The 15,070-nt window shown below is 40.2% G+C and overlaps 1 protein-coding gene and 1 non-coding gene across 2 annotated transcripts; one reads left to right on the forward strand and one right to left on the reverse strand.

Annotated features, from left to right (window-relative positions):
* Positions 1 to 361: 361 nt before the first annotated feature.
* Positions 362 to 468, forward strand: LOC148801282 (small nucleolar RNA R71). The gene has a single exon (XR_016084850.1). It is a non-coding gene; the product is annotated as a small nucleolar RNA R71 (small nucleolar RNA).
* A 10,178-nt stretch (positions 469 to 10,646) lies between these two features.
* On the reverse strand, positions 10,647 to 13,589 carry LOC148801283 (uncharacterized). The gene is made up of 3 exons (XM_088900375.1): positions 13,390 to 13,589; positions 11,998 to 12,744; positions 10,647 to 11,538 (listed from the first exon to the last, which is right to left on the reverse strand). Exons 1-3 carry the CDS (start codon positions 13,587 to 13,589, stop codon positions 10,647 to 10,649), a joined length of 1,839 nt encoding a protein of 612 aa, XP_088756501.1.
* Positions 13,590 to 15,070: the final 1,481 nt, after the last annotated feature.

Raw genomic sequence — 15,070 nt, forward strand, 5'->3', positions numbered from 1 at the left:
CCATTTTGTACTCCTCCCATTTCCTTTTATTTGACATCACCTCTTTCAAGAATTTGGCATATCTTGGCATCTGTGACAATACATCAAGAAGAGAAATGTTAATATGTATTTTTCTAAACACTTCTAGAAATTTTTTGAATTGTTTATCCGAAAAGCTGCAAAAGAATTTATATGAGGCACTCCCCTTTGATCAGCTCAGTCATTATTCCATTGGTAGCTATTTGATACCATTTCTTCCACTAGATCATAGGCTTCCTCTGGAGTTTTCCTCATGATTGTGCCTTCTACAGCTGCATCAATAATGGAGCGATTAGATGGAGTAATACCATTATAAAAAGTTTAAATTTGACGCCAAACTGGTATTCCATGGTGAGGACACTTCCTAAGCATCTCTTTAAATCGTTCCCACGCCTCATACAAAGATTCCCTCTCTTGTTGAACAAAAGTAGTGATATCATTGATCAATTTGGCTGTTTTAGAGGGAGGAAAATACTTAGCCAAAACTTTTTGAGTCAAGTCATTCCAAGTAGTGATACTTCCTGTAGGGAGTGAGTTAAGCCAATCCTTAGCTCTATCACGTAATGAAAATGGAAAAAGTCTAAGCCTAATAGCATCATCGCTAACTCCATTATGCTTGAATGTGTCGCATATTTCTAGGAAGTTAACAATGTGTGCATTAGGATCATCACTTGGCAACCCACTAAATTGAATACTCGTTTGGATCATTTGGATAATTGCAGGCTTGATCTCAAAATTATTGGCTTGAATCGTTGGCTTGCTGATGCTAGAAGTAGTCCCATCAATTGTTGGACAAGCATAGTCCAAAAGAGTTTGATTTGCTTCGTCTGTCATCTCTTCCTCAACTTCTTCTGCCGGTTTGCCTTCTTCAACCTTTTTTCTCTCTTTACTTTTGTTGGCCTGGAAAAAGTCTAAGCCTAATAGCATCATCGCTAACTCCATTATGCTTGAATGTGTCGCATATTTCTAAGTTAACAATGTGTGCATTAGGATCATCACTTGGCAACCCACTAAACTGAATACTCGTTTGGATCATTTGGATAATTGCAGGCCTGATCTCAAAATTATTGGCTTGAATCATTGGCTTGCTGATGCTAGAAGTAGCCCCATCAATTGTAGACAAGCATAGTCCAAAAGAGTTCGATTTGCTTCGTCTACCATCTCTTCCTCAACTTCTTCTGTCGGTATGCCTTTTTCAACCTTTTTTCTCTCTTTACTTTTGTTGGCTCTTTGAAGTATGCGAAGGGTTCTCTCTATTTCAGGGTCAAATTCTGCTAGTTCCTTGCCTCTAGTGCGTGTCATACACTAATAATCTGAACAAAGCAAGAATTTGAACACATTAAATAAAGTGTAAAATCCAAATTAACCAAGGTTAACAAGTTCTAATATTATTTTAGGATAAAATCCCCAGCAACAGTGCCAAAAACTTGGTAGTTATAATTATATAACCCTAGCAAGTACACTAATTATCAAGTAGTATAAAGATATCGTTCCCACGAGGATTTAACAAAATAAGAACTAAAACTATAGTTTCCCTTAATTATTTGGACAACTGAATTTTGGACCTAGCAATTTTAACTATTGAAAATTAAAGATAAAAGAAATAAAAAAACAAAGGCAATCAATGACTGAACTTGCAACGATTTAATTGAAAGTGCTAGGACTATTGGTCCACCTAACCATTCCAATGAACATCAATTTATCAAATTAACCAAGATAATTCATTATTTTCATAAGCTGAATTTTTTCCTAATTTATTTAATATTCCCTTCCAGGATATATCAAACCTACTTCTATCAAGTAACCCTTTGATTCCTCTATTAGAGTTCTTGAGATAGAAAGTGCACTAAGTTCTATGAAAAACTGTATCGTCAGATGAATCATGCATATATATTCCTATATACCATTCGATTCACACTATGAATTATTTAGTCTATTATATGAATTCCCCTTCCGATTCAAAACCAAATCAACTAAGAGATGGCCAAGCTCTTAATTGCATTGCGCATAATAACTCATAAACAATATGAAAATAAAAACAACTTGGTTAAATTAAATAAAAATCAATCCATGGTCGTGGTTAGGCTTTCCATAGCCCTAGCTACAAATAAACTAGTTCATGATAAAGGAAATTAGACAAAGAAGGTACAAGAAAGAACTCATGATGTCGCCCTTGAGGTTGAGATCGGTGAACTTGTCTTCTCCTTGTCGCCACCCAACTCCTTGTTTGTCTCCTTCTCCTTTTCTGCCACCTTCCTCTATATCCCTTTTCTTTTGGAACCCTTCTCTTTATATAATACTGGAAAGATAAGGGTTCCCTATAGATTATCTCCTATAGGATAGGATTTGAATTCTCCTAAACAACTTCCTCTTCTCAGCACAAAAATAGGAATCCAGATATGGATCGAATCTGCCATCTTATCCTTCCAAAATAAAAGGAAATTCTTGGGCTGAATCCACCTGGAAATTCGCTCTTTTCTTTGTTCGTCGCCTCCTTCCTCTCTTCACTTCAACTTGCGCCATAGATTGAGATTTCTACCAATTCGTATTCAATTCTTCAATTCCAAGCCCATCGTACCTGCAACATTAATTTGGCTTCATTGACTACGAAAGTTAAATAGAATTTATAAATTAAGCACAATTTCTGTCAAAATTAAAGGGAATTATCTACAATTAATATATACACTTTGCACTCTATCACCTATAAGGCCTAGTTTTAAAAGGTTAAAACTACAAAAGCCCACTAACTACAGGCAAGCTATATGGGTCGAACTGCTAACTGCTATTCAGCCCTTATACTTAGATAATATTAATAAGTAATATTATGGATTAAAATGGGCTTTATTAATGGTCTTTACATATATTAATTGATTGGATCAATTCTATCCCTGCATGTGATGTATGGATGTGTATTGTGCAACGTACATGGGCATAAGTGCTTGGCCCATGCAGATACGATAGTGGCTCTTGCACATACCATGGCTGAATGCACATCATTGCCATGGTGTCCCTTAGGGTCATTGGATGATCTCCCTTAGTGGTGGGCCCCACACCCCTGAAAAGGATACATGCGGAACCCTATCCGTTTAGGGCCCACCAGAAATCTGGCTGTATGAAAGTCAGTGGGAGCCACTTTGGTTTGACCTAAATTAAACTAGGACGTAACTTTGTTCCCTCCTACAATATGAGTGCATGTGATAGGGAGATTCATATGATGAACTCTCTAAAGGCCTTCCATCATTAGCATGAAGATGGGTCCTTCAGTAATGAGGAAACGCACCATAAAATTGGGTTATCCATTTGCTGCTGGATTTGTCGGAATGTTTCATAAGATGATAGGGGCGTCAAAGACCGATGTGAGAGGGGCTTACCAGAAAATAGAAGACTCTCTCACGGTACCTTGGCGTTCACGAAAATGATGGGTGAGCACTCACTGGATAGAAGGGTTTAACCTAAAATGGCAATGAACCTTGTCTGACAGAGGCAAAAGGGAAAGCTCATATGATGAGTGGATATGATCCTTCACAGAAAGGTGGTGGGGTTTTGCAGCTGAAACAGTTGGCTCCATGCACCCTATGTGATTTCCTATATTTCTAGAGACATAAGTTGTAGTCTCCATCACTGAGATGGGAGGGAAATCTCAGAGATAAATAAATGGGAATGGAACATAGATTAAAAGCCATATCTATGTAATTAACATGAATTAGATTAGGTTGTGGACTAATGTTTGCTCTTTTATCAGAAAATGGCAAACGGACAATTTGCAAAGCTTTTGGACGACAATAAGCTTAAGGGCCTAAACTATGCCGACTGGTATCGTAATCTAATGCTGCTCTTGACCTCTGAAAAATTGGATAAGGTGGCTAAGAATCCTGCCCTGGAGCGTCTGGGTGATAGGGCTTCTGAGGCCCGAAGAAGGAACTATCAAGAATGGGAGGAGAAAAACTCCTTTGCCCGGTGCTATATCATTGCCTCCATGGATAATCCGATACAGAGGCAATTTGATCAGATCAAACTTGCCAAGGACATATTTGATAGTTTAAAGACAATGTATGAAGAGCAAAATCGTTCTACTCGACGAAAGGTCTTAATACAGTTCATGACCTCACAGATGTCCAAGGGCCAGCAAGTTCATGACCATTGTCTTCGGATGATGGGCTACATCAATGACCTTGAGGCTCTTGGATCCAGGCTGGATTATGTGACCCAGATAGACGCCATTCTCAACTCTTTGCCCCCATCCTTCAATCCGTTCATCATGAACTATAACATGAATAAGCTGAATGTCAGCATTCAGGAATTCAACAATATGTTGCAGAGGGCCAAAGAACTGATCAAGAAGGATGAGCTCCTAGCCATGCTTGTTGAAGCTAGCAAGCAGGGCAAGAAGAGGAGAGCAAAGAGAAAGCCCCAGAATAAGGCCACTGAACCCAAGAAACAGAGGAAAGACAAGACATCAGATGCCTGCCATTTTTGTAAGCAGACTGGCCACTAGAAGAGGAACTGTCCTCAATACCTGGAATCCAAGAAAGGGAATTTCAAATCCTATGTCATAGAAACCAATTTGTTGGTAACTTCTACGTCCTAGTGTATTGACTCCGGGGCTTCAACTCATGTGTGTAACTCATTACAGGGGTTCAAGGTAAGCAGAAGGCTGAGTGACGGAGAAGTAATTCTTTACTTGGGGACTTCTGCAAGTGTTGTAGCTACGGCCATAGGAACCGTAGAATTAATTTTTAGAGAATGATCAATTGTACTAAAAAATTGTCTTTATGTACAAAATTTGAGAAGAAATTTGATTTCTATTTCAAAACTGTGTGCGGATAGATATTTTGTCTTCTTTAGTAATACGATTACTATTAAAAGAAACAATAGATCCATTGCATACGGAGAACTTGAGAACGGTCTCTATGTTCTGCATCCTTCTCTAGAAACTAACATAGCCAAAACTACATCGGCTGATATCCCCAAGAAAAGAATCCGTGATATTATTAATCCCACGTGCCTGTGGCATTACCAACTTGGCCATATCAGCACTGATCGTATCACAAGATTGGTAAAGGATGGTCCTTTGGATTTTCTAACTGTAGAAGATCTTCCCACTTATGAGCCTTACCTTCAGTGTAAGATGACGAAACGACCATTTAACGGTAAGCCTGAAAGATGTATAGGCACACTTGACCTTATACATACTGATGTATGTGGTCCCCAGAGTGTTAGGACCCGTAACTAGCACGTGTATTTTATTACATTCACCGATGATTATTCTCGGTATGGTTACGTGTACCTAATGAGACATAAGTCTGAATCCTTTGAAAAGTTCAAGGAGTTCAGATAAGAGGTCGAGAAACAGTTAGGGAGAGAAATTAAGACCCTTCGATCAGATTGAAGTGGCGAGTATCTCTCTGACGAATTCAGGGACTACTTGAAGGTCAACGGGATAGTATCATAGTTAGCTCCTCCTGCTACACCACAGCTTAACGGTGTTTCAGAGAGGAGGAATAAGACCTTATTGGATATGGTCCAGTCACTTCTTGTCCATTTAGAGTTACCCACATCCTTTTGGGGATACGCATTGGATACTGCGATATACATGCTGAACCAGGATACTTACCTAGGTTTAACAAGAGCACCAGCCTAGAAGATCTACCTGGGTTTCCAGGCTACCAGTCCATTTCGGCTATGACCAGGATACTTACCTGTGGAAGCTGACTAGTGAGGAGGATCCCGAGACTTATGCAAAAGCTATGTTCAACATAAATTCCTTGAAGTGGGTAGATGCCATGAGAGCTGAGATGAACTCAGTGGAGACCAATGGAGTCTGGACTCTAGTAGATCCATCCCCTGGGGTAAAAGCAATTGTTTGCAAATGGATCTATAAGTGGAAGAAGGGCCCTGATGGTAAGGGTATACTTAGAAAGAGGGCATCGATTATGAGGAAACCTTTTTGCCCATGCCCATGCTTAAATCCATTAGGATCCTGCTAGCTGTAGCAGCATACCATGACTACGAGATTTGGTAGATGGCTATCAAAATTGCGTTTTTGAATGGAGATCTTACTGAAGATATCTATATGCAGCAACCGCAAGGTTTTATAGCTGCAGGTCAGGAACACATGGTATGTAAGTTAAATAGATCCATATATGGACTTAAGCAAGCTTCTAGGAGTTGGAATATCCGGTTTGACTCTACTGTCAAAAAGTTTAACTTTGAATAGAATCCATATGAGCCCTGTGTTTACAGGAAGTCCAGTGGGGACAAGGTTACATTCTTGGTTCTGTATGTAGACAACATTCTACTCATTAGGAATGATTTAGGAATGTTGACTACGGTGAAAGTATGGCTTTCACAGCAATTCTCCATGAAAGACCTTGGGGAAGCCTCCTATATACTGGGTCTTCGACTCTATAGAGATAGATTGATGCGGATAATAGGATTATCCCAATCTGCTTACATTGACAAAATAGTCAAAAGATACAGCATAGAGAATTCCAAAAGGGAAATGTTCCTTTCAGGCACAGAGTCACTCTCTCCAAGAAGATGTCTCCCAAGACTTCTGAGGAGATTGAGGGAATGAAGGACATTCCCTATGCCTCAGTCGTAGGGAGCATCATGTATGCCATGTTGTGCACTCGTCCTGACATTGCTCAGGCAGTGAGTGTGGTAAGCAGATTCCAAGCCAACCCAGGGCAGGAGCATTGGACCACTGTGAAAAATATACTTAAGTACCTTCGAAGGACCAAAGTGTTTTGTCTGAAATTCGATGGTAGCTCACTATAGATCCAGGGGTATATTGATGTCGATTTTCAGTCGGATCCAAATGATAGAAAGTCTACATCTGGGTATGTTTTCACGATATGATCATGTGTTGTTTGCTGAAAGTCAGCAAACAGGGGTCCTAAGTAGCGAAAATAGCAGTCCACAACCTAAGCAGAATGCATTGCCATAAGTGAGGGTGCCTAATGAATGAAGGAGTTCATTCTAGAATTTGGAATTCAGAATATCACCCATTCAACTATTGTGTGACAACACTGGATCTAAGGGAGATTGATGTTAAAAGGTAGCATCAGTGGAGAATGTAGTAGACCCATTGACTAAGCCACTCACATAGAAAGTGTTTGAGAAACACGTGGAAAGTCTGGGACTCCGCTTATACCAGATTGGACCTAAGTGCAAGTGGGAGCTATTAGACAGTGTATGCCCTTAGCTCCAATCAGATTGATGTACATTATGACATTTATTGTAAATGAATAAAGTACATATTTGATTCATGTTATTGTGGTGTGTTTCTGTGTAATACCCTTAAACTGGACACATATGAGACTCGTGTTTGTTTAGAATGTTCACAAACGTTGGATAAGTCTGGGGAGATTTATCCTACCAAGGCTGACACTGATGTGCCGCCAAGTGTTGGGGTGGCCTGTCTCAGTTGCCAGGGTGAGGCCCGAGGCACATACAGTGTAGGTTTACTTGAAACCCTAAACCGGACCAGATTTCCAGTATTGCCCTGGACCTTGGAGATTGATGGGCAAAACTGGAAAGTTACACCTGACCCATAGACTCGATTATGATACTACACTAGGTGTCGGATTGGGCTTTCTTTGATATGCCAATCAGTGAGATCCTTAGAGGGGGTCAAAACCTGGGTATGTTGGGACAGTCCGAGAATTCATCTGAATGGGTGATCATAGTGACAGGACCAGCCCCTTTGTCGGACAAAGGTAATGATTGGGGATGCACTCTCTCTGATGGAAACCAAGACTGCTGGCAGCCGATTTCAATCATTGAAATTTGTTTTTGCAAAATATATTTATATAAAGATATATATATATATATATATATATATATATATATATATATATATATATTATGGTTTCAAAATGTTTGCAAAATGTTTTAATTCTTAGGATTCATGTGAGTAGAGAGTGCAGCACTGTTCCTTGCAGCCGAGGGAGAGGTCCTCTCTTATCGGACAGTGTTTGATCATTATGGGCTGAGAGGTTAAGTGTAAGACCATTGAGGGTAATGCCTAATGGGCTAATTTTGCATCTGCCCATAGTCCCTAGGTTTTTATAAGGTGGCTTGGCCCAGGGACCACTTAGTGTAAGTGTTGGACCCATTAGGAGCCCATGTGATGGGCTTAGGTGGTTCATTGTCCATAACAGTGTATTCGGCCAGGCCTTATAACAGAGGCTGGGCTGAACCCATGTGGCTGATGTGTAGATCAATGTTTGGGTCCCACGCCATACAAAGAAGCCCAACTGGGCGGCAGTTTGAGAGGCTAATGAGCACATAAGACTTATTGGGCCTAAAGCCCAGTTTGAACTAGTTTAGTTAGACTAATTAAAGAGGGACAAATCTGGGATTTGGATCAATAGATAGGATAGGGTCTTACCTTATCCACTCATAGAGTGTAGATCCAAATAGAGATTTGGATCTGGAAACCTCCAAATGAGATTAGGAGAGAGTTGATCTAATCTGCAAATAAGATAAGGATTTATCCTTATCACTTAAAGAGAGTCTAGATTCAAATAAGGATTTGAATCAGGAAACTCCTAATGGGATTAGGAGCTGATCTCTTTAAGTCTATAAAAGGAGGAGGGGGCGAACCATTCAGTCCATCCAAAAATCTCAAAGTCCTAGAGATCACCAAGAGAGAAGACAGCTACGCCATCTTTTGCTCTTGCGTTCTCCTACTGTTGCAGCCAACTGCTAGTTTGATCTCCAGTTTTGTAGGAGCGATCAAGAATAGTTCTTGATATCAGTCTTTGGAGAAAGGCTGATCTGAAGTCGTGCTCACAACCTCCATCGAATTCTCGTTGAAGGATTCGGTTCTTGGGAAGAACACTACTGATTCTACTCCACCCTACACTGTGTCATCTTCAGTGGGAGCAGTCTTTGGAGATTTTCTTTGGGCGTAAGCACCTTCATTGGGAGATACTATTTCTTCGTATCAGGTATATCCCTCTCCTACCTTTTGGTTTCAGATCTGGTTCGGTTCTTGGTTCAAGATTGATCCTTGAAAATGCAGATTTTCTAAAACAGGGAATGTGATTCCCAGATGGGAGAGAGAGAAATTTTTGAAATTTCGTCCTACCTTCCTGCAGGGTTCAACCATCCATATGATGGATCTCTCATCCCCTTCACTTGCATCAAAGAAATCAAGAGTTTCTCCTTTAATCATCTTAGTTCGTGCTGTCGAAATAGAGTTCCTTGTTTCACAAGTAATTTTGGCACAAAGAGCAACAACCCTTTTGTCAATCACGATTTGCTCTTCTCTGGGGCATTCTTTTGAGATAGTAGGGAGAGAGGAACGTCATTCCTTCCGAGTGAGGTTCAAAGGATCCACGTATGTGTTTCCCACAATCAAGAACATCTTTAGAGCATAAGAAATAGTTGATCAAGCTTTCTTTGACAATTTTGGACCCTTTGTTGACCCAACGGGAGTCTAATATTCCCTCCAGTTCCATAATCAAATCACCATCTTTAGTCAGTGGAGGTAACTCGGTACTAGCAGCAATTGTTTCACCCAATTTCTTCTTTAGAAGGGACACATGAAAGACCGGGTGAATGCGAGAACCTTGTGGAAGCTTGAGCTTGTAGGCCACCTTTCCAAGTTATTCTTCAATCTGATATGGCCCATAGAACCTGCTCAAGCTTTTGATAGGCTCATATAAACACATATTGCTGGCAGTAGGGATGAAGCTTCAAAAACACAAAGTCCCCCACTTGGTATTCAATGTCCCGGCATTTGGAATCTACTAGCTGTTTCATTCGATTGGTCGTTGTATGTAAATTTTCCTTAAGCTATCGTAGCAAGGCATCTCGAGAAGCTAAGATTTGGTCAACTTGATTTACTGGACAAGAACCTTCATGGTAATGTGGAATTGTTGGGGGGGCCTTCCATATAGAGCTTGGAAGGGAGTCATTCCTATAGATGCATGATAGGTAGTATTGTACCAAAAATCAGCCCATGGAAGGAAAGAATGCCACTTATGGGGCTGTTGGTAAGCAAAGCACCGAAGGTATTGTTCAATACAACGGTTGACCACTTCCGTTTGTCCATCTGTTTGTGGATGGTAAGCAGAGCTCATCTTCAACTGTGTGCCCAACAATTTGAAGAATTCTTGCCAAAAATGACTGACAAACACCGAATCTTGATCACTTATGATGGACCGAGGCATGCCATGAAGCTTTACAACTCCTTCAATGAATTTTTCAGCCACCAATTTTGCTGTATACGGGTGGGAGAGAGCCAAAAAATGTGTTGATTTGCTCAACCTGTCAACCACGACAAGAATTGAATTTTACCATAGTGGAAGGCCATCGATGAAGTCCATAGTGACATCATCCCATACTTGACAAGGAATTGGAAGTGGCTGTAGAAGTCCGACAGGTGACAAATTCTCATATTTAGTTCATTGGCACACTTCACAAAAGGCAACATAATTCTTCACTGCTTGGTGCATGGATGGCCAATAAAATTGTTGTGCTAGTCTCTTGTATGTTCTCAGTACACCCGAATGCCCACCAATTGGAGCACCATTGAATTGTCGCAAAAGTTGTTGGGTGATGTTGGAATGAGGAAGCACCACCACTTGGTTTTTATAACAAACCAACCCGTTGCGCTAGCTGTAAGGAACACCTAGGTTTTTGGTTGCTTGTTCGCTAATTTTTTTTAGGTAAGGGTTGTCACCAGCTTCGGCTTTGATTGTATCCCATAATTGAGTTTGAGACACAAACAAGGCATCAAGACTAGGACTACCCGCCACCCGTGATAGTGCATCAGTTGCATTGTTCTTCCAGCCTGGCTTATATTTGATCTCATAATCATAGCCAAGTAGTTTAGTTACCCACTTTTGTTGCTCGGGTGTTGCTATGCGTTGCTCCAACATGTACTTGAGGCTGCGTTGATCAGTTTGGATGTAAAACGTCCAGCCTAACAAATATGGTCTCCATGTCTGAATTGCATGAATGATTGCTAGCATTTCTTTTGCATAAACTGACCATGAGCATTTGGTAGCGCCCAAGGCTTGACTCATGAATGCAATAGGCCTTCCTTGTTGTGTCAGAACTGCCCCTATGTCGTCCCCTGAATTATCCGATTCAATGATAAATGGTTCATTGAAATTTGGCATTGCAAGCGTTGGTGTAGTAGTCATGGCCTTTTTGAGCTCTTGGAAAGCATTTTCTGCTTCATCTGGCCATCCAAAATGTCCCTTTTTTAGGAGGTTGGTGAGAGGACGTACTATGATGCCATAGTTGCGGACAAATTTCTGGTAATAACCTGTAAGTCCTAAAAATCCACACAACTCAGAGACATTAGTAGGCCTAGGCCAATTCAGCATTGTTTTAATTTTTCCTTGATCCACCTTAACTCCTTGAGGAGTTACAATATGCCCTAAGTATTCCAATTCTTGTACACCGAAGGCACATTTGCTGAATTTGACAAAAAATTCTTGTTGCCTTAGTATTTCAAAAGCTTTTTGAACATGTTCAAGATGCATGGTCCAATTGGGGCTATAAATTAAAATGTCATCAAAGAAAACTAGTATAAATTTGCTGAGGTAAGGGCGAAATATTGAATTCATAATTGCTTGATAGGTAGATGGAGCATTACAAAGACCAAAGGGCATAACTAAGTATTCATAATGACCATTATGAGTATGAAAGGCAGTTTTATGAATGTCTGTGGGATGCACTCATACTTGGTGGTATCCCGCCCGTAAGCCTAGTTTGGTGAAATAAGTAGCTCCATAGAGCTCATCAAGCATGTCATCAACTATAGGAATTGGAAATCTCTCTTTAATGGTTACAGCATTAAGTGCTCTATAATCAGAGCAAAAACGCCATGAACCATCCTTCTTCTTGACCAATAAAATAGGAGATGAAAAAGGACTAGTGCTAGATCTTATAAGCCCCAATTTTAATATGTCATGAACTTGATTTTCAATTTCAGCTTATTGAAAATTGGCATACCTGTATGGTCTCACATTAATGGGCTCGATTCCTTCTTTCAAATTGATGTGATGATCTATTTCTCTTGTAGGAGGGAGGTGCGTCGGCTCTTGGAACAAGTCTTCAAATTTCCCCAATAATTGTTTCATATCAGGATTGACATCCTGTGACGTAGGATCGACTGCGGATTGAAGACAAATAGCAAACATGGAACTTCCTTGCCGTATATCTTTGAAAATAGCTTTTACTGATGCGGGTTGAATTGACTGCGTATCAATCCCTTGCATTTTTTGAGTTTGGTTGCTCCACTGGAATTCCATTGTTAATTGCTTCCAATTACATACCACTGTTCCCAATTGTTCCAACCAAAGGACGCCTAAGACCAAATCCAGCCCAATTAAAGGTAAAGAATATAGAGTGCGGACAAAAGGAATACCTTGGAGTAGAACTTGGACATCTTCGAATCTTCCTTGGCATTTTAATGGCCTTCCACTCGCCACCTTGACATTGAAAGGTTCGGTTGGGACCACTGGTAATTGCAACATATTGGCCACCCTTTCACTAATAAAATTATGAGTAGACCTGCTATCAATTAGTACAACCACCTCATAAGGTCCAATCTTTGCCATCCACATTGTTTTATAGGCTGTCCATCCTGAGAATGCATGAAGTGATATCTTGGGTTGTGATTCCATTGAGCCTTCAGTTTCTTCATCATCTGAATATTCATCACTGCCTTCTAACAGTAGAAATTTTGGCCCTTTACGCCTATGAGTCGGTGTAAATTTCTCATTACAATTGAAGCATAGCCCTTGTGCCCTTTTCTTCTACATCTCGTCCCAAGTGAGCCTTTTCATAGGCGAAGCTGTCGTGAATTTTGTTGAAGAAGGGGAGTTAGCAATGGATCGATTGAAAGGTCGTGTGGCTTTCCTTTGGTGAATCAGCTGCTCATTTCTCATCTATGCAAGGCTAATAGCTTCTTTAACGATTTCGGCTTGAACATTCTTATGACATCAGCTATTTCTGGTTTGAGGCCTCCCATGGATGTCCTTACTAAAGCCTTTTGTGTCCAACCTTGTACCCAATTTCCCAGCCATTCGAACTCTTTTTGATAATCACATAAAGAGCCCACCTATTTAATCTTTGACAATGCTTCATCAAAGTCATCACATTCGGTAGGACCAAATCTTTCCCAAAGTTCCTCTTGAAAAATTTCCCATGTCACCTCCTTGCCTTCTTTCTTATAGGATCTTCCATTGCCACCATTGATTAGCTTCGCCTTCCAAATGGAAAGAGGCCAAGGACCCCTTTTGTGATTCAAGGGTGCCTTGATACTCAAAAAATTGATCCACTCTTGTGAACCATTCGGTGGGGTCATCTCCAAAAAATCGAGGAAACTCCAATTTGGCTAACTTGAAAGAGAACAATTGTCGTCCTCCTTTAGAGTTGTCTCGAGATTCTTCTCTTATGTTGCGGGAACGCCTATTAGGAGAGTTTGCATTAAGTTCGGAATTGTTGCTAGTAGATGCAGCTCGGTTGGAGAGTAGGACTTCAGGTAATTTGCTGATGGCGTCTTCTAATTGGTGCAACTTATCAGATACACTGATCTCCATTCGACTAAGGCTATTTTGGAGTCCTCCAAGTCCAGCCTCTAAATTCTCAATCCTTTCCTTATTATATATATAATAAAAATTATTTATTAATATGTGTATGTATATATGTATGTATAAGCTTGATTAGGCTTGTGAGCCTCATGTGTCGAGCTTCATTAGGCTCGAGCTTAGCTCAATTAACAAACGAGTCTATAAATTGAACTCGAGTTTGACTTGAAGTTTGGTTTAGACTGAACAAAATCGAGCATTTTATGAACCAAGCTCTTGTGAACCTAGGCCCAACTAATTAAATAATGTAAGAATGACTTCCCTTTCGAATTTTGAAAAAAAAGAAACTAGAAAATTGAAAGCAGGTAAATATCGATACAACCCTATGCATATCAGGATGTAACTTACAAGTCACAAACTCAAAAATCTGAAATGGCAGCCCCCTCCTTATCTATTAGTAGCCCCCCTATAAACCCCATCCGGCCCGTATATTTGGCATCAACCTACGGGGCAGGATTCAATCCATCCCTACAAATCTTATAAAAACCCCTAATATCTAATCTAATCTAAGTTATTGTACTAAAACAAAATGCGTACGGTAAGAATGCCTCTATTAACACTTGTCGCTTATGATTGTAACACGTATCCTTGTGCAGGTTTCGTTTCCTTTTTTACCCTTCACAAGCGTTTGAAACCTACCTATTATTGGGTATCGATTTTCGGTTTCCTTTTCTTCCTCCCTGGTTCACCTCTCCCGAGGAGGCTAACTAGACTTGACTTGTATGCATAGGAGACCGACACCATTTTACATTAGAGAGTTCATACTAACCTCTTTTCGTCCCAGAGGAAGCAAGAGCATTAGAACTATCCAAGGTTCAAAATATCGATACTCCCGATATGTTGGTATGGGCGTATCAAGCGAATCGATACAGTGTTTCAGGCTTCTTTTTATTTTTTGTCACAACCGGTTCAGGGGGTTCGGTTTAGATCTCCTCTACCCCTTGAACTGGTCAGACTTCCGATACACCCATTATAGAGGCGTATGAAGGGGTCCCGGAACAATACATATTGACTGATACGGGCCGATATATGTCAATTCTTTGAACCTTAGAACTCGCATTTATTTTCCCATTGTTCAAGTTTAATCTACATGGCTGTACTTAACTTGTATGTTCCAAGCAACATATTGAATGAATGAATGCTTCTTGCAGTTTTCATACAATTCCTTAAAATTGTTTTGATAACATGTTTTTTTCTTTTTATTTTTTTTTCTGGACCCTTTATTTGATAGTTATCAAACACGCACTTGACTTTGGTGAGGCCTGATGTAGGCCTTCACTTAAATTTGGCCTCTCTCGGCCTGTCGTTTTTTTTTTCCTGAGTTTTTGCTAACACAGAGCTTGATATTGATCAATCCTAAATCCTAATTTGCATTATTTTTGTGATTCGAGTGGGCCTGAAATGGGCCTTTAATCCTTTTATGTTAGTTTGTA

Source organism: Nelumbo nucifera, chromosome 3 (genome assembly GCF_055504915.1).
Source record: "Nelumbo nucifera cultivar China Antique chromosome 3, China Antique-T2T, whole genome shotgun sequence".
In the NCBI taxonomy this organism is placed as follows: domain Eukaryota; kingdom Viridiplantae; phylum Streptophyta; class Magnoliopsida; order Proteales; family Nelumbonaceae; genus Nelumbo; species Nelumbo nucifera.

Coding starts and splice junctions, on each gene's coding strand:
- LOC148801283 (XM_088900375.1), bottom strand. CDS start 13,589: ATGGAGATCAGTGTATCTGATAAGTTGCACCAATTAGAAGACGCCATC. Junction 12,745..13,389: donor CGACAATTGTTCTCTTTCAA/GTTAGCCAAATT, acceptor ACCGACTCATAG/GCGTAAAGGGCCAAAATTTC. Junction 11,539..11,997: donor ATTAATGTGAGACCATACAG/GTATGCCAATTT, acceptor TTTAATTTATAG/CCCCAATTGGACCATGCATC.